Raw genomic sequence first — 18247 nt, 5'->3', positions numbered from 1 at the left:
TATACCCATCCCGTGTGGAAGAGCCTCAACCAGTCGCGACGCTCCCTTGGTTGGAACCTTCCCGCCCGACATGTCGCACCGCGCCTTAGTAACACTCCCGCCCATCCTCACTGAGAGGGTGACTAACACCTTGCTCTTTGTGGGGATGAAGGAGGCTATCCTCGCCCTTCCTGGCTTCCCGGCCCCTCTCACTTACACCGCACGGAGTTATGAATTGCGTTCAATAAAGGACAAGGGCCTCTGCCTGTTCGCTACTGCCGACTTCGACACGGGCGATCTCATCATATGTGAGCGCCCGCTGTTTGTCTCGACCGTTGTCCATCCGTTCTCCTTGCGCCCCGGGGATCCATCCGCGAATGATGCTATCGTAGAGCTGCTGTCACGCATGTGCGAGTATGATCGGCTCATGTTCTACGTGCTCCACAATTGCAAAGGCAACGATCGCCCGCGGGAGCAGGGCATCATCGACACGAATGCAATCAACATTGGCGCGCTACCTGGGTACGATGGAGCCTGTGGAGCCGTCTGCATGGAGAGCTCGCGGATCAACCACAGGTACGAATCCTTACATTCGATCTGACTTGAGAAAGTAATTCCACTGCGACGTTACAGCTGCACTCCGAATGTGATATCGCGATGGGATCTCTTGGCATTTACGATGGAGATCCGTGCATTGACGCCGATTCGCAAGGGAGAGGAAATCACGATGTCGTACTTAGAATTAGATGAGGCTGCCCCTCGCGCCACTCGCCGGAGGGAGCTGAAGGAAAAGTACAATTTCTTCTGCACATGTCCCTCGTGCAGCCTAACCGGCGCTGCGGGCAAGGCCAGCAATGTTCGGCGTGCAACGATCCAACGCTTGCAAGAGACATCCTACGACGACGACGAGCTGGAGAAATGGATCAACGATGCGTCTGCGCCGGAGGACAAGATCACAAAAGCGTGCCTGTTTGTGCTTGACATGATGGAGAAGGAGAAATACTTCAACGAGAAGGTATGGGCAGTGCGGTCCCAGCGCTTGTGCAAGGCGTACTGTGCGATGGAGAAGCTGGAGGAGGCGAAGAAGAGCGCGATACAGGCGGCGAAGATCTGGAAGGCTCTCGCAGGAAACGACGGGGGCTGGCTCGCCGTCGCGGAGGCGCCGCAGAAGACGAAATACTGGGGTTTGCGGACGAAGAAGATTAGAGAGGCAAAGCGGGCCAAGGCTCAGGAGGCTTGAACCGGGGTGGTCATGTCCGGACGGCTGCGACTTGTGATCCGCGATACAAGAAGTGCATTATGCAAGGTACGAACTTCACTGGCGGGAGGTATGTCCCGCTCTGTATTCCCTGGTCAAATTACTGCGAACTCGCATAGAAAGCCCCAGCTGAGCTATGTCAATTCAGAATTGTAAGAATAACAGCCTGGCACGCGCGTGCATATGTGGGATTCTGGATGAGGGACAGAACATATACGCCCCGTATGACTCAGACCCGTCGCGGTAATGTACATTTACCTTGGCAGGTATTTCCGCTTTCTCCCTGGAAAAAGAAGGTTGTTGTAAACGCCGATAGTATCTGAAAGACAGGAGACTGTGAGCCGTGCTCAAATAACACTGGTTCCACGTGCTGCCGTCTGTCTCTGGGGTCTGCATTGCTGCCCTGATATATTTACTGGAAATTCGGGTTCCAGCCGCCTCAATGAATATTCAGGACATCCAAGGTTGCAAGGTATCGCGTACCAGAAAATTTGGGGAAAAGGAATATAAAGGTGCGCTAAAGATGTTGCGGCGGGCCATGTGACCGCGATGTACCTTGTCTCAGCCACAATCGCGCGAGGGTTTGCTGGTGACCTACTATGACTCCCTTTCGTCATCAATGCTCATGCGAACACTATGCACGAATATGCAACTCATAGACTCTAGGAACAATACGGTCAGCTACATAGTCTCACGAAACGCGCCATAGGCCGGCTTCTCAGATCACACACGATAGCGTCAGAATCGAAGCCGCTCATGCACCTGTTCAATATCCGTCAGCGGCTTTGCCCAACGTTTCTTTTATCATCTTGCGAGAGCCATTCTCGATTTCTCATGCGCGCGTCATGATGACGAGTAGTGGTAATGCGACCCCAACGAGTGGGTTGGCACGTAGTCTTTGCTTGCCTTACGACTTCTAGAATGCATGGCTTGCGAGCCGGAGAGGTCTACGAGACTACAAGTTGATGGTATAGCTTTTGTTGAGGCCGTGGACGGGAGGATAGCGGTCCTCCGGTGCGAAGGATGCTTAATGCGACAGCAGTTATTGGTGCTGACAGTCATCTCAGATCTCTTCGTGTGGGCAGTGTCCCGATCGACGATTAATGTGTTGCGGCATACAGTAAACACTAACGTCATGTCAAAATGACAAGTACACTCAAGCTGCAACACTGATCGCCGTCGGCGTTGCATGGACCTGTGCAGCGTACCCACGCTGCCCACAATGATTGCAGCGCTATCTCCACTGAAATACAACAGATCTCCACAGATAGGAAACCTTCCCAGACAGTCGAACAGAATGATAAGGTTCTGCATACGAATTATGATAGCAGCCATGTGCAGGTCATCCAGGCTGTGGTCGTGCAACCTCCGCTCTTTCTCAATATGAATCCCTTCCGTGCATAGGTGCTTCCATCTTCCATGCATATGCAACACGTCAGGTGTCCCAAAACGACTGAGCCCCATCGCGGCATTTTGCCACGATCTCCGCTGAACCACTCAGTCACTGCCCACTTGAAGCGCTCTTGTGGTCCTTGGGACATATAGATGCTGCCAGGATACCGCTCTCTTCTCTGTCTTCTTTCTTTTGGAACGCAGAGACTTGGGTCATCGAGATGTCTACCACTATCGAGAAATTCGTAGGTGCATTCCTTATAACGATCTGTGTAGCTATGGTGTACGTTGCCTGATAATTTAGCCTGTCACTGCACGAGATTCAGCGATCTATGTTTAGATTCTATGGGATGTCTACCATTCAAGCGTATGTCTATTGGTGGAACTACCCCAACGATCCGTTGAAGATCAAAATAGTTGTGGCAGTCATCTGGTGCGTTCATACCCTAGACAGACCTTCCTGTGTTTACGTTTGCGAAGGTTGCTGGAAACGCTTCATAGCGTTTTCTGTCTCCACGTTGTCTACAGCTATCTCATCATTGATTTCGGTGACCTCGCTAAAGTCGAGCAGATTGTTTGGTATGCAATTATCTTACCTCTCGGTGCTGATATTGATGTAACGAATGATAGGAGTGCCCCGGTGAGTGCACTCATGCACGAGTGGCTCGATGATTATAAATCAGAATATTTGCGCTAGATCCCAGTCCTTATCGCTGTAGGTGGATTTACCTGCGTGGGCGACTATGGTTGCACTAAATCAACCATCATCTTAGGTATTAATTGCGGCAATCGTGCAAGGGTGGGCCACAACTTTCTCAAAAACTTTCTTTCCCACTGATGCATTTATCAGATTCTTCATTCATCGACTTTGGATTCGTGAGTAAATGTTAATCGTGACGCAGCCCCTACGGTACACTGATCCTGTTGTAGTGAGCGCGAAGAACCGATTTCTCACCTCTGTTGCAGTAAGACGTCATTGCCGCTTGGTTGGAATGACTATTGATGCATCTAACACTTATCAGACAACACTGCTCTTTTTGCGTGTCGGTATGTATCTGTAAGCGATGGCGAGATATCCACTAAATGTCTCCCTACAGGTACAGGAATTGGTGAATTATCCCTTGTTCATGAACCCCTAAGGCTGACAGTGCTGAGTGGCCGTTCAGGAACTGTGACCTTGTCGTATGTGATTACAATGCAGACTTTGCTCATGCAGCTGACATGGTGCTGTCATAGATGGGAGATCTTAGAGTGGGCCACGTTCCGCACAGCACTGGGGCCATTGGTAAATGGTATCATTCTCCGATCTATTGTCAGCTTGTGACGCAGTACCATGTTTACCAGATCACCTTGACTTGGGGAGTTTCACTTGCCGCGGCAGAAGACATAATAATCGCTGTGTCACTGATCTATTACCTGCAGAAGAGTCATGGTCGGACACGCAGGTAAAGTTATACAGTGTCATCCAATCACGAAAGTTTCACTCATTACGTTTGGTGTGCCCCAGCACGGACCATCTGATCAGGACGTTACAGACGTACACCATCAATACTGGAAGTCTAACTATGTATACATTGCTCAATACCTGACCTTGAAAATTGTTGTCACTAACGATCTTCCACTGTAGGCTGACGTCGATCGTGATCCTCATGACAGTTACGTCGCCCGATCTCGCTTGTCTCATAACCGTTCGGACAATGATTTTCTTCCTCTAGTTTGTATTCTACAAGGGCAGTTTGATATTCATGGGAATGGTCTCCATTCAAGGGAAACGTCTGTATCATATATGTTCCCAGGCGTATACTCGTTAACGATTACTTCAGTCTATGCAAACTCATTTCTTGCAACGTGAGTCACATACGCGTCTAAAGACTCGTTTACTCACGGACTTTACAGTCTCAATGCTCGACACCACTTGAATAGCCCCCGAGGAACTGTCGCAGACGATGCAATCACAATGAGCTTCGCTGCTGCCAGAATCCCTCCTAGACGTCTGTCAGAGACGCCTACCAGCACTTTACCTCTGCCGCCCCATATACAGATTTATCAGACTGTCACGAAGGCTACGCATAACGATGTCGCGGAAGCTGGAGTCGTGGACCTCAATTCCACTCACACGCCCACGAATAGTAATGTAGATGTGGAGAACGCGGACGACCGCAAAGTGCAAATGTTCGCGTAGAATTTTTCGCAGCAGCTGAGCAGCCAGAAATGTTTCAGCCTATCCACTGCATGTATGACTGTAAAGCTCACAATCTGCTGCCCGATGCACGAAATGTGGGGCATCTAAGGACAAAACTGACAACGCTCTGGAATGTCAGCCTCAAGCGCGCTGCAGCCATAACGCGTGCTTGCACGATGGACCAATACATTGAGCAAAATGAACTTCCCACTGAGTTCCAGACGCTTGGATGCTCACGAGTACCGACACCACTCAGCATGCTCTGAAACGGGTCTGCAATGGGAATAAACGCGAGTTGTGGGATTCATTCGTATATCAAGGAGTTTGTAAAAACACGTAGGAACTTTGGGTCCAAGGCACGGCGCATGGAGAGATGAACATAGAAACAATGAACGAATCGTCATCAACTATCGTACAATCTAGAGTCTGACCCCGATTCTTCACAGACATCTGTACGACACGCCGTTATGCCTTTGGGCCCTTGCCGGCCTTCGCACCCGCACCCGCACCCGCTCCAGGGGCGTTGGCGTTACGCGCGGCAGCAGCCTGGGCGCGAGCTGGGAAAGTACCCTTCCCAGCGTCATTTCCAGCCTTAGCCTATCGAAAAGTTGTGCTCGCCGTTAGCAGAGACCACGAAGATATGATGCTGCACGCCTACGTTAGCAGACTGTATGCGCGATGCATCGCTCGTGTGCATCTGTTTGGAAGCACCACCACCTGCTGCAAGATTTCGAGCAAAGCATTGGCACGGTGACACATGGAGGGAGTAAGCCAGACTCACTAGCTTTCGATCCCTTAGCCGGCATGACGAAGTGTTCGGGTGATTGGGATATGAGGAGGCGGGATGGGAATAAATGCGAGGCGATGCTGGCTGGAGTGTCGATAGCGGCCTCTCTTTATACCGTGCTCAAGTGACGAACGCTAAATTAGAGCATGCAGTGCGTGCGATTCGCCGTTGGCCTCGATGGACAAGATGCAGCCGCGCCGTACAAAGTACAAACGAACTTACCCATTTGACGTCCTGCTGAACATGCCGTGGTCATGATCCATCTTGTTCAGGCTAAAGTTCATCATCGCCGCTGGCCAGCTTGTGCCCTACGTAACGACGGTGCTATTGATCATGAGCTGCATGCGGGAAGATCAGCGCAAGTGAAAGGAGTCGCACTTCTAATCGGAACCCTATCGTGTTCCTAATCTGGTTATCTTTCAAAGGAATGAGGAGAGAGCACGACGAACATGGGAAATGTGGTTGCCGATCATTTACTGTGCAACTTGCTGTCGATCGTTGTAAAGCGCCTGTGCGGACTGCATAACGTGAAGAAAACGTCGCAGCTTGTCAAAGTCTGTTTTCAGATCTATTCAACGCAGAAAGACAGCTGTCAACCTCCCCAAGAGCGGATGTGCAAGGCGTTAGACCGCCATCTCGATAGCAAAAGGGTCCTTGCCTAGCTCAACTCCAGCTACTAGAAAGGGCAAAAGGAGGAGCTTTAATTTCATGCTAACAGGAGAGGCAAGGAGCAGTCAAGCTTGGAATAGTCGAGCGATCTGCTACATCCGAGTAGCGAATCCGATGCGGCGAGCGTTATCGGACTGGCGATTTCGAGGCATGTGAGAAGAGCACACGCATGCCACCAGTGTTATACGGCATGTAGTATATGAGTCACAATGATCGTCCAGGCCATGATGGAAACTGAGAGTTTGTGAGCAGCTGGACAGAATCCAGAAGAGCAGATCCCGCCTATCGACGTAAATCAACATGCGGACGCTATAATGATGCATTCCACCGTCGTTTGTGAATTTCTAGATAGGAAAGCTCACCTGGTTGGCTCTGTTTTGTATGGCAAGTTGTTCACCTCCCAGAGCTGATCGGAACTTTTCAAGTTGCTCTAATCTCGCGAAAATATTGCGCGAGAAGAGTTCAGGACCAGAAAAGATGTCTCTATGAAGTAATCGCATGTATACGAAGATGGCTGCAGATGTAGTGCGGTGTCAAAGGCAAATTGAGAACGTAGCTATAGCTAGCTCCTCCTCAGGCTGGATGCGGTTCGATGGTCTGATGACGAAGTGCATGAGATAAGTAACAACATCCTTCGAGAGTATCACTTACCCTCCCTCAACTGCTCTCGAAATAACCCGTTCGGTCCGTCCCATCCATTCTTATTTATATAATCGCGAGCGTCCCTGGCGCAAAGTTGTTTGACACAAAGCACTCACGGTGTCTCAGAGCCGTCGTTGGCAAGAACGCAAAGTGCACGCTCTTGAACACCACGGAGACGAATCGAACGTCGCGTCCATTCCTAGCCTGTGAGACAGCAGAAACGTAAAGATCATGCTGGGACCATATATGTTGGCGACTATCCAAATGAACGATCCTCGTGTCGTCGCGACTACAGGTTGCCAAATTCTGTGCCGCCGGCTCGTCAAGTTTACGCTCAGCTTTGCAAGACTTTCGGTCACAAGTCGCAGCGCGGAATGTCGTGCATTCATGTAACATCCGCCTACGCGGACTGAGCAGAGTGAGAATGCAAGGTCAGTGTTCCGTCAATTTCTCGCCGTTTTCGTGCGTGATCAACGATCAACTTTGAGCCTATCGCAGCGTCTCAATGACAGGCGGGCGGTTAAATATCCGACGCCCTCCTTTCGCCTTCATCGACCCGACTCAATTCCCTGGGACCCTGGCGCTCCTGCTTCGCAGCTTGTATCCCGACGAACTCAAGCCTTTCAGACGAAAAGAAGAGGACGCTGACACTGCAGGCATGAAGGCATTTATTCCCGCTGCAAATGCACTGAAAATGTGTTCTAAAGTGTGACCTATGCAACACTATGCCCTAATTAAGCAACTTTATTTCCCAAAGAGGCAGTCAATTACAATTTCGTGTCATTAAGTAACGGTCGCAAATGCTTTCATGTCTGCGGTGTGAGGATGAAGCAGACCAATTGTTATATTCATGTAGTAGGCCACGGCCCAAGCCAAGCTCGCGTCGCAGCAGCACTTGGCGAGCCCTTTCTTGGCTCATTCAAGTGCAACTGCGGGGCTCCATGAACGTTTCTGCTTCGGAGTCCGGACATTCATCGTCCGTGCTCTCTATGGCCTGGAACACAAAAAGATCGGATTCTGACAAATCAGGTGTGTACTAATGTTTCGACTCGATCCATTCGCAACCGCAGCTGATGCGTGAGGCTAATATCAAAGGCAAGCGGATGTGTCGGCGAGAAACCTGACCACGATTTTAACTGCGAGACCTCCAGGCTCCCGTTCTCGCAGAATTACCAAATGGTTCTGAAAATATTATGTGGGGATTGTGTGAGTCGAACCAGTGGAGCGAACATCGGTCATTTCTGACATGCTGACATATCTTATCAGATAAGCCGAAATTTGATTGCATCGGCATCTTATCTGATACGCCCGGCCGCCCGGCAGAAAGTGTCCTCACTTCCGTTCCTCTTTTCCTTCCAGAACAACAGATGCCGTTACTGATCAACAGGCTAGAGCGGCATCCCCCTGACTATCATTGCCGACATTGACGCGTCTTCTCGGCGACTGTGCATCGTAACTAATATTTAAGTATAGCCATGACAGTCGTACAGTAGTCCTCTTGGTGCAAAGCAGTAGAGAACAGAGATGGTCTCCTCTGCGATTTCGCGAACCGTTGCGGTGCTGGGCGCGTCTTATGGAGGTGAGTCTCGCGTGCACTGTGTTGCTTATACGTGCACTGATGCACGGTATACAAGGCTCCCGCGCCGCCATACTCCTCGCGCAGAACCTCCCGAAGAACTGGAGAGTGGTGGTCGTGGACCGGAATAGCCACATGAACCATCTGTATGTCCTGCCGCGCTATGCCGTCTTGCCTGAGCACGCCCATAAGGCCTTCATCCCGTACAACCCCATGTTCCATCTCCCAGGTGAATCGCCCGCCTCTACCTCCACGAACGCCGTTGTACTTCACGCGCAAGTTACATCGCTCACCCCGCACACCGTGTCCCTTTCTCGTGCCTTCCCGGAACACGGTATCGATGAGCCGTCAAGAACTCTGCACTTCGACTATGTGGTGTATGCTCTGGGGAGCCATCTGCCTGCGCCCATCGACCTTTGGGGGCCTGTGGGGGACGATAAGGATGTCTCAGCGGTGGCGACAGGCGTCCATCAGGCGGATGGCGCGCATCATACCTCTGCCGGTGTTCGGTCTACAGCAAGCGCACATTCATACCAAGGAACGAAGGCAGAGGGGATCGAGTGGTTACAGCGTGCTCACGACAGGATTGAGATGGCATCTAGCGTTCTTGTTGTAGGTGGGGGTCCGTTGGGCGTTCGTGAGTAGTCTGCAATTTTTCATTATTGGACAGCATTGGTGAAGCTCTTGCAGAGTACGCCAGCGATATTGCAGAAGTCTACCCGAAGAAGCACGTTACGCTGCTCCACTCCCGCGATCTCCTCCTCCCAACTTTTGAGGAATCGATGCACAAGGAGGGTGAATACAATAAACCATAAAAATGCCTATTTCTCATATCTTACGCGAACTGAGTGCAGTCATGCCATCTCTGGCTGCTTTGAACGTCAACGTCATCCTTGGCGAGAGACTCGATCTTTCCTCTATTAAAGAAGGCAAGACGGTCACAACGCCTGACGGCAAGAAAGAGCGTGTCGTTCGCACCCTTAGTGGGCGAGAGATCCGCGCGGAGCTCATAGTTAGTCGGCGCCTTGTCCGCTTCAAGGATACTACTGACACTCTGCAGCTTCTATGCACAGGCCAGAAGCCCAACACTGCGCTCGTTGCCGAGGCGATCCCGGATGCCGTGATCAAAGATGGCCCAAAGAAGGGCCTCGTACATGTCGCGCGGACGATGCAGATCGCAGTGCCGACGACTTCGACGGTCGGTCTCTCGACTGCGATCAGCAAGACCTCGACAGCCGACTCGCAGCAGGCGGAAGAAAATCTTCGCGTGCCCTATCCGCACTTATTTGCCATTGGCGATGCAGTGGATGCGTTCGGCGCGCAGAATGCTGGACGGAACTCAGCTAGTCAGGTACGTTCTCGGTCGCTTGTCCGGGCAGCGGGTGCTGATGCCCTGTGCAGGCCGAGGTTGCCGCGCGCAATATACTCAAGATGATAGAGCGTAGCGAGCGACGTGAGGACCCGATCAAGGGCGTCCAGCTGGAGCAGTACAAGCCCGGTCCGTCCGGAATCAAGATCACGCTTGGACTTGTAAGTATTTTGCTTTGTCAGGTAGCTCCTGCGCATGCGCCAATTCTGATCGGAATCTCGCAGAGGAAGATGGTCATGCAGAGAGACGGCAGGACACGGTCGCAGATGTCTGGGGTGCCAGACATGGACGCGCGGAGGATGTGGCAGTTCTACGGCATCGACACGGATGACGCCGGTATGCATGCGTAGAGATGCTCGGCCTAGATATGCGTATATGCTTATATTATGATATAGATAGGCAGTTTGTATCGTACCTTTAATATCGCGAAGGTTTCGCCTGGAGGAATCGCGCTGATGAGTGAGCTAACCCGTCCTACAGTACTTCTGCGCGGACTCTTACTACTCTGCATTTCAGGATAAGTCGGAAGAAGACACCGACGACCACCCACGTCCCCATGCTTGAGGTTTGCGGTGCCTGAACCCTGCTGTATATCATCCATTCGTAGCATCTTAGATGTCCACGTATCGTACACTAAATCATTCGTTCCATGGGAGCACTCGCCGCCTCGTGTGATCACGGGCCATGGCATCTGGATTAGACCAAAATCTGGCCTTTGCGCCCGTCCACGCCGTCCACGCCCATATCCACATTCTCGGGAGTTTCAGTCATGCTGGACCCTACGTCGATGCCTTGTGCGGCGTCATCGTGCATGGCCTTCGTGACAGTCTGATAGATCTCAATGTGGCGCTGGACAAATTGCTGAGCACACTTCTGTCTTCGGTCTGAACGTGCAGGAAACGTACTGCTGGTACCCTGTACCTATCGCCAGCGGCAATCTTTGCAGCAGCGAAACTCATGGTGATCGCATCGCCTGCTGCGGTGCCTCGAGGACTAGTCAAGTGCTGTCGAGCATTCAACCTTCGTCGAACGTGAGCATGTGGTGGAGCCTGAGAGGTAGAAAGCACACGCAACTTACGTAGCAAGGAAGGAGTTGGCGTAGACTGCGTGATCATCGTCAGTAGAACTGTACGAGGAAAGTCCTGGATACGCACGTTTCCCCTGCACGGTGACCATGCCTACGAAGAGCAAACTGCCCTCATAGAATATATACTACAGAATGCAGGATGCTGTCAACATGCGTGCGTGCAGCAGTTGAGACTGTAGCAACTCACGGTCAAAACGATCGTGATAGATACAAGCCTGCAGTGAAAAGATGGCCATTATTCATACGGCTGCGCAGGACTAGTGGGGATCGCAAGTACGAACATCGTGAGGCTTCCTGTGTTGATGATATATGTCTGCAATGTCCTGATGAGGTGGTCTGTCCTGCAATACATGACCACAGTAAGAAGTCGCTCTGCGGTTGATGACTGATGCATACCTCCGTGCTCCTGTGCGGCTTTTCTGCAGGTAGTATATAAGCGTTCCAGCAATGAGCATGTCCTCGGTGGCCGCCAAAGAGACGCCGAACGTTAGGGTGAACTATTCATGGGAGCACACTAAGTCAAATTCTGTCGTCATTCCGGGAATATCTCTTACCAAGGGTCCAATCGACGTGCGGAAACTGGCCCATTCGGTGATATTCCATCTGTGATCGGTATGGCGTCAGGGGCGACGGTTCACACTTGACACCATGGACATACGATAAGATAGAGGTTGCTGGCACGAGGAATGATTGTATGAGAGAACAGCATGAATCATAACGGGAGAATATCCCCACCGATGCCTGTGCCTATAACAAGCGAATCAGTATACGCCAAACGGTCGTGATAGTTTCGCTCACAAACTCGACAGAATAATAATGTTGCCTGAGACGTGCATCTTTGATTAGGACCACCAATTGTTGAAAAGAGACCAACCTTACTGCAACACAAGTGATAAAGCGGTTGTTCCGGCTCACTATGTCCGAGCGTGAGTAGAAGATCCGGCGTGACTATATAGCATCACGCACAGACCCAAATCCGACGTATGAAGAAACTGTGACAAACGCGGTTAGGACTTATGCGCGATCAGGTTCATATGACGTACCCTTGAGCGATCGCGGCTACGAATACCTAAAGGGGATGAGCATGTTATTCCGGTATCACAAGCTACCTAGAAGATCTCGGCATACCGCCACCAGTACTGCAGCCTGACAGTCATGGTCAAATCGACATAGGTTGGACAACTTCACTTGATCAGACACTCAATGATTGCTTACCCCGGCGCTCCTGTCGACGATCAATGATGAATAAATACACAGCACAGGATATTAACGCACCACACAATGTGTTCGATTGGCTGCACATTACCGAAATCCTTGACCATATAACTATATATGAGATGGAGACAAAACGCCGTGTGGGTCGTCTCCAAGATCCTACGTAGCGTCAATGCGTAGAAGAAAATAAGACAACGCTAATACTTACCAAACCGTCCCGACTATGGACCTGATCGTGAGAGGGTCGTCAGGATAGTTCCACCAGTAGACATACGCCTGAATAGTAGACATTCCATACAGCCTGCACGACCGAACTAACATGTCAGAGATATTGAGAGTTATGCAGCGATAATCACAGGACCTACATCACCGCCATGCAAATCTCAATGAGGAGCGCGCCTGTGAGTTTTTCGATAGCTGACATGGTTCCAACGGTTTCAGTATCCCGGATAAAGTCGTAGAAGAGCTTGGCACGTAAGGGGAGAGAGAGAAACTGCGGCGTATGAAATGGGATGGCCTAGCCGCCACCAATATGAGTACCACACTGTGCCGCTGAGAAAAGGGCAGTGAACGCGCGGCTACGTGGTGACTGATGGGACACTTTGACATCGTGAGCACGGGTCGCATGGGGCCCGTGAAGAAGCCATTGTTTGACGTGCCCGGCATACCTACGTGTTACATAATGCCGACACCTTGCCACACGATAGCATGTATGCTGGGACTGATCATCATTGCTTCACCAGGACGAACAACGAACCTGCAATTCCAGTGTTAGTGTGAATGGCATAATGCCTCGGAGCTCGTCCCACGGTGCCATCCAAATTGCGCCGTACATTGACACTGGCAGCGAAGACGTCGTCTTGAGTTTGTGTCAGGCATAGTTTCGACGAAGCCATACAGTCGCAAGCAACCAGATTGGGAGATCAGCGAGAATCGACGCACGATCTGTCAGTTGGGCACTGCGCTAATTACGCCGGAGACCCCATGTGAGGTGCCATCGTGGGTTGCATGATTGGCGCACCGCATCAATCAGTGGTGCTGCTATCCTTAGGGGCTGGATTTCGACAGTGAAGCCGCGCGGGTCTCTACGGCTGAGTAACACCGTTCCCAACGCAGATCGATTTTTTCTTACCGTTAGTACACTTTCTGAACGACACGGAGGAATGGGACGACGGTAGAGGGCTGGATGAAAATACGCTGTCCATAGTTAATAGTCACAATTCCGGCGGAAAGCGGAGTTAGAGCCCAGGGCCTGAAGATCGTAAATTAGCAAGGGGCAAACGCTGGATGACTCTCAGTTCCGAACGTCAGGAAGGAGCTTCGAGTATTGATCCAGGCACTCACTGACCTTGTGAACGACAGTAGCGAGATCCGAAAAAAAGTATAGGGTTCCGAATCCCAAGGAACGCAAATGACTTTTCACATTGCACGGAATATCACCCTGATGAGACCATTCGGAGCTATCATTGCCGCCACTGGCGGACGAAGGACCAAGGGTTCTGTCCACTCAGAGTTTCGTAACCCGTCCCAACACATTTCACCATCACGCTTTGAACTGATATCATGGCAGTACCGAGGACCACACGAGACTTCGAGCTGTACTGTGAATCGCAGGAAGCTCAGTAAAGATTCATAAGCCGGCACATCGTACAACTAATTTAAAAGAACAGGATTGCAACAGTACCACAAAGGTCTAGAAGAATACGACTGACTGCACTGAACCTGACTATCGCAAAATCACCCTCGCGATTGATGCTCCTAGATTAGCTAGAATATTGTCTCATCAAGTTTCTGTGCGACCAGAGTCTTGAATCCAAGGTATATACCCCATCTGGGCCAGCCATCAATATCTGTGAGGCGATAATACACATTCCGTGTAAGCGTAGAAAGATATGATATAGTGTTTGTACCCACAGCGCACGGAGCGATCCTCTATTGAAGGCAACATAAGAGCCTTGTGTTGAGTATGCTGGAGAGTCATGAACGAGCATGTGGTAGCTAGATGTAGGCGTGTCAACATGTGCCGGTGCAACGCCGAGCCCAATCTTGTCCACCGACCAACTTGACCAGCTGAACTCATGCGGCGACGGCGACAGCAGACGGCTGCTCGTCAGCGATATTGAGACTGTCAAAGGCGTCTTCAAAGTGCTCCTCGTCACTGTCATCGCTCTCATCGGAATCATCGCTTGCAGCCTCGCCCTCATCGTCTTCATCCAAGGGCTCGTCCTCATAATCGAGCTAATTAAACAGTCCATGAGCTCTACTATGGCATAAGTAATGATAGGACCTACAGGATCATAGATCACTCGGATGACAAGACTGCAACTCGGACAGGTGGCAATGTCTTCGTAGTTTGCGAGTTGCTTCCGTGAAATCTCGAAGCGGTCTCCGCAGGGACATGGATAGTGGTAAACCCGCTTCTCCTCATCCCAGACCATGTCCTCAATCTCCACCTCGTCGTAGTATGCACCCATGATGTTCTGAGACGAACCAGAGAGCGATGTGCACTGAGAGACAGGCAAACAAAGCCAGGCAGAAGAGGAGGAAAGCTCAAGGGGGCATTTGTTTACATAATTGCTGAGCCGTTGCACCAAGAATGGAAATTGTTTGGCAACAGCCTCTGATCCAAACAACCGCCCGCTGAGCGCTTCGCGATCATTTGTCCGCCGGCCACTCAAATCTCCTGAAATGAAGAGCTGCACACGCACTTTACTCCGGAGGCATGAGTACAACATTCGAAATTATATGTCATTAGCTAAAAGCACGGATGCGTACGATGGTGCGAGCCTTCCCGTGCAGCGCCCAGTTTATGTCGCTCACAGTGTCTCAGTTTGTGTCATTGGTGGCGGACATGCCGGTTGCGAAGCAGCTGCAGGTGCGGCAAGAACTGGAGCAAGGACAATACTACTTACACAGAAGCTGGACAACATTGGAGAGCTGTCCTGCAATCCGTCCATGGGCGGTGTAGGCAAAGGAACGCTGGTTCGCGAGGTCGATGCACTGGACGGCCTATGCGGCCGGGTAGCGGGTCTGTTGCTCATCCCATCTTGTGCTCATGTTTCCTCATGTGTGCATTCTAGACAACGGCGGAATCCAATTTCACATGTTGAATCGTTCAAAAGGAGCTGCAGTCTGGGTTAGTGAATGTCCATTGTCTTCTCTCTCTCTCGCTCTCAAACGATTTATAGGGTCCCAGAGCTCAAATTGATAGGAAATTGTACAAAAAGCACATGCAAGAAGCCCTTCATAACTATCCTAATTTAGACGTACGTGCAGCGAGTGTATTCGACCTCGTACTGCATCACTCGCCCAGTGCCGTTGCTGACGGTCAGATGGGCCCTGCAGTCGAAGGCGTACAACTAGGCTGGTGTTTTCATACCTCAGTCTCTCTGAGTCTGCTGCTAATTTTGGCATAGACTCGGGCGAGATTATTCGATGCTCCCAAGTCGTCATCTGCACGGGCACGTTCCTCTCTGGAGAGATTCACATCGGTCGGTTAGTTATTGCTAACATCATTGGCGATTTCTCACGTCAGTGCAGGAATGAAACGCTTTCCAGCAGGAAGGATGAACGAAGCGCCATCCGTGGGTCTCTCCGCTTCTCTCCGCAATGCAGGGTTCAAACTTGGTCGACTGCAAACGGGGACGCCTGCGAGGCTGTACAAGGACAGTATCAACTTCGATAATCTCTCACAGCAACCAGGAGATGTTGTACCTACTCCTTTCAGCTACATGAATAATAGCGTGGCGAACGCAGTCGGTGGACTTCTCCCTCACTTCCAGAGTCCATGTTGATTCGATTGACTCCACAGAACAACCAGGTCGTCTGCTATCAGACTTACACAACTACTGCTACACATCAGATCGTCCGAGACAATTTGCACCGTAGCGTCCATATACAGGAGACCAAGAAAGGTGCGGTAATTGCCATGTCTTCTGTGCACTACTCTAAGTAATTCACCCTCTCGGCAGGTCCTCGGTACTGTCCCTCGTTAGAGGCGAAAATATTGCGCTTTCCCCAGAAAGAGCATCATACGGTCTGGTTAGAGCCAGAAGGCTACGATTCCGGTACGTACGGTTGCACGGCCACACACATCAATACGCTTTCCACATATCTCCGCCTTAAAAGAATTTACTGATAACGCATTTTGAAGAGCTGATATATCCGAATGGGCTGTCATGCAGCATGCCTGAGGATGCTCAGGAAGCGCTTTATCGCTCTGTGCCGGGACTGGAGAACGTGAAGCTAGCGCGGCCAGCATATGGTGTCGAATATGATTTCGTCGATCCCAGGGAGCTAAGACGTCAGTATTGGGAGCGAATTATCCGTGCTTATCACTCAGCTGACTCTGCTTCCCAGCTACGCTGGAGACGAAACGTATCAAGGTACATCGAACATTTGGCGATTTCTGACGTGATCTCGCTTTACACTAAGTTTCAGGGCCTGTTTCTCGCAGGTCAAATAAACGGTGCTCATGTTGACGTTTTTTCTTGTTATATTCGCTCACGACGATATCAAGGGACGACCGGTTACGAAGAGGCTGCTGCGCAAGGCATCGTTGCGGGCATAAACGCTGGCTTGTCCGCACTCGATCGCCCTCCATTTGTTGTCTCTCGCGCAGACGGATACGTCGGTGTCATGATTGATGACCTCATTGTTAAAGGGGCGGAAGAGCCATGTGGGTGTCCATCTTTTATATTCTGAGGTATGCACCACTTACTTGGCCAATCTTTACATGTAGATCGCATGTTCACGTCGCGCTCCGAGTACCGCATGACTATCAGGAGCGACAATGCCGACATCCGTCTCACTGAGAAGGGTGCGTTGTGCTACATGCTGAATCGCATACGACAGCGTTCGCTCATGTCACGCAGGACGGCAGATCGGTGCGGTGTCGAATGAGCGGTGGTCGGCGTTCGTCGCAACCCGCAATGAGCTCGAGCGGGTTACGAACCTGATGAGGTCGTGCATGTACAGTCCTCACGTCAGCGGTGTTTCGTGTGTGTGGTGTCACTATGCTGATAACGGTTATCAGAGGTGGCAAGCACTGGGCTTTGAGGTCTCGAGCGACGGGAACTGGCGAAGGTATTGTTTATGCATCCTTGCGATTTATACAGCTGACAATGCGAAACATATGTAGCGCGTACGACATGCTCCGGCATCGTAACAATGATATCCATGATCTCATACCTGTCGTACCGGAACTTGCCTCTGTTGAGCCACTGATCCTGAATCGAGTCGTGATCGAGGGTGCGCACGTCCTATACCAATACTACACATCCGTGCTTCTTCCTCACTGCGGCTTGTTCAGCTCTCTACGAGACTCACCTTCGCCGCCAAGAAGCAGACCTGCGGATCTTTATGGAAGATGAAACACTCACTCTTGACCCACGACTCGACTATAACACTGTCGTGGGGCTGAGCTTGGAGGCCAAGGAGCGTCTGGCTCGCGTGCGGCCGACGAGCATCGTGAGTGGATGTTATCCTGAGTTAGGCCCACGCGATATGCTGAACCATGTGCGGTTAGGGGGCAGCGAAGCGCATGGACGGGATGACGGCTGCGGCGATTGTCTCGCTGCTGCGGTTTGCGAAACGAACACATGGTCGTTCCTCAAAGTCTGGATCAGATGCATTCAGCATCGCATGAGTGCAGCTTGGCTGAAGTGTGGCATTCGGTTGACGAGATCGTTGTGGTACACATTCTCGTTGCAAGAATGATGCGATATTTTGGTATTGTTACTTTGATCTTTTATGTAGAAATCGGACCTGGAACATCAACACCATACCGCCGTTGCCGGGTATCCCGTCCATCACAGGAATTTGTTTCGCAGCGACTGCGGCGCACACTATAGTGCAGTGCCATATGTACATTCACATTATCAAAAGTCCGGTTTTGTTTGTGGGCTATGACATTGACCAGGCGTGACGGGTGTCGACCACCGCGGCTCGGAAAGGCAATCACGGTTTCGAAGTCCGATCACGCCATCAGTGGCACCTGCATCATAAAGCAACTCGCCGCATGTGCCGACACAAGCCGTTGTCGGAGTTGCGCGGCAAGATGTGACTGATGGGTGACAAGACTTTGCATTAC

The 18247-nt window shown here is 51.1% G+C and overlaps 7 protein-coding genes across 7 annotated transcripts; 4 read left to right on the top strand and 3 right to left on the bottom strand.

The window, feature by feature from the left end:
* Positions 1-70: 70 nt before the first annotated feature.
* LAESUDRAFT_662770 (SET domain-containing protein) lies at positions 71-1219 on the top strand (the record flags this gene model as incomplete). Its single annotated transcript, XM_040905013.1, has 2 exons — positions 71-555; positions 613-1219. 2 exons carry the CDS (start codon positions 71-73, stop codon positions 1217-1219), a joined length of 1092 nt encoding a protein of 363 aa, XP_040759751.1.
* Positions 1220-2737: 1518 nt separating this feature from the next.
* LAESUDRAFT_445568 (uncharacterized protein) lies at positions 2738-4845 on the top strand. Its single transcript, XM_040902490.1, has 18 exons — positions 2738-2912; positions 2970-3062; positions 3110-3208; positions 3260-3269; positions 3327-3344; positions 3403-3428; positions 3480-3505; positions 3560-3594; positions 3652-3676; positions 3727-3738; positions 3796-3811; positions 3866-3914; positions 3974-4074; positions 4137-4196; positions 4257-4284; positions 4345-4402; positions 4453-4477; positions 4526-4845. Exons 1-18 carry the CDS (start codon positions 2851-2853, stop codon positions 4809-4811), a joined length of 1029 nt encoding a protein of 342 aa, XP_040759750.1. The 5' UTR covers positions 2738-2850; the 3' UTR covers positions 4812-4845.
* Positions 4846-5209: 364 nt separating this feature from the next.
* LAESUDRAFT_815612 (uncharacterized protein) lies at positions 5210-5677 on the bottom strand. Its single transcript, XM_040914704.1, has 3 exons — positions 5593-5677; positions 5470-5531; positions 5210-5408 (listed from the first exon to the last, which is right to left on the bottom strand). The coding sequence occupies exons 1-3, from the start codon at positions 5615-5617 to the stop codon at positions 5277-5279; spliced, it is 219 nt and encodes a 72-aa protein (XP_040759749.1). The 5' UTR covers positions 5618-5677; the 3' UTR covers positions 5210-5276.
* Positions 5678-8433: 2756 nt separating this feature from the next.
* LAESUDRAFT_662866 (iron uptake cluster protein) lies at positions 8434-10204 on the top strand (the record flags this gene model as incomplete). Its single annotated transcript, XM_040905019.1, has 7 exons — positions 8434-8488; positions 8544-9122; positions 9176-9280; positions 9340-9497; positions 9546-9836; positions 9887-10015; positions 10079-10204. 7 exons carry the CDS (start codon positions 8434-8436, stop codon positions 10202-10204), a joined length of 1443 nt encoding a protein of 480 aa, XP_040759748.1.
* Positions 10070-12770, bottom strand: LAESUDRAFT_445415 (uncharacterized protein). The gene is made up of 19 exons (XM_040902489.1): positions 12522-12770; positions 12365-12457; positions 12217-12315; positions 12157-12166; positions 12070-12087; positions 11985-12010; positions 11908-11933; positions 11821-11855; positions 11740-11764; positions 11677-11688; positions 11600-11615; positions 11496-11544; positions 11338-11438; positions 11223-11282; positions 11129-11156; positions 11009-11066; positions 10933-10957; positions 10760-10874; positions 10070-10703 (listed from the first exon to the last, which is right to left on the bottom strand). Exons 1-19 carry the CDS (start codon positions 12578-12580, stop codon positions 10551-10553), a joined length of 1008 nt encoding a protein of 335 aa, XP_040759747.1. The 5' UTR covers positions 12581-12770; the 3' UTR covers positions 10070-10550.
* Positions 12771-14232: 1462 nt separating this feature from the next.
* Positions 14233-14630, bottom strand: LAESUDRAFT_738968 (zf-CSL-domain-containing protein; the record flags this gene model as incomplete). Its single annotated transcript, XM_040910958.1, has 2 exons — positions 14233-14394; positions 14448-14630. 2 exons carry the CDS (start codon positions 14628-14630, stop codon positions 14233-14235), a joined length of 345 nt encoding a protein of 114 aa, XP_040759746.1.
* Positions 14631-14813: 183 nt separating this feature from the next.
* On the top strand, positions 14814-18062 carry LAESUDRAFT_752410 (GIDA-domain-containing protein). Its single transcript, XM_040911725.1, has 18 exons — positions 14814-14935; positions 14987-15184; positions 15237-15292; positions 15345-15519; positions 15573-15647; positions 15697-15911; positions 15968-16070; positions 16128-16223; positions 16310-16459; positions 16516-16541; positions 16597-16624; positions 16676-16834; positions 16898-16975; positions 17031-17140; positions 17192-17241; positions 17297-17406; positions 17468-17625; positions 17684-18062. Exons 1-18 carry the CDS (start codon positions 14845-14847, stop codon positions 17801-17803), a joined length of 1998 nt encoding a protein of 665 aa, XP_040759745.1. The 5' UTR covers positions 14814-14844; the 3' UTR covers positions 17804-18062.
* The last annotated feature ends 185 nt before the right edge of the window (positions 18063-18247 follow it).

Source organism: Laetiporus sulphureus (assembly GCF_001632365.1).
Source record: "Laetiporus sulphureus 93-53 unplaced genomic scaffold LAESUscaffold_53, whole genome shotgun sequence".
Classification (NCBI taxonomy): domain Eukaryota; kingdom Fungi; phylum Basidiomycota; class Agaricomycetes; order Polyporales; family Laetiporaceae; genus Laetiporus; species Laetiporus sulphureus.
The sequence above is the reverse complement of the archived record's forward strand: the minus strand, read 5'-3'. Positions and strand labels throughout refer to the sequence as shown.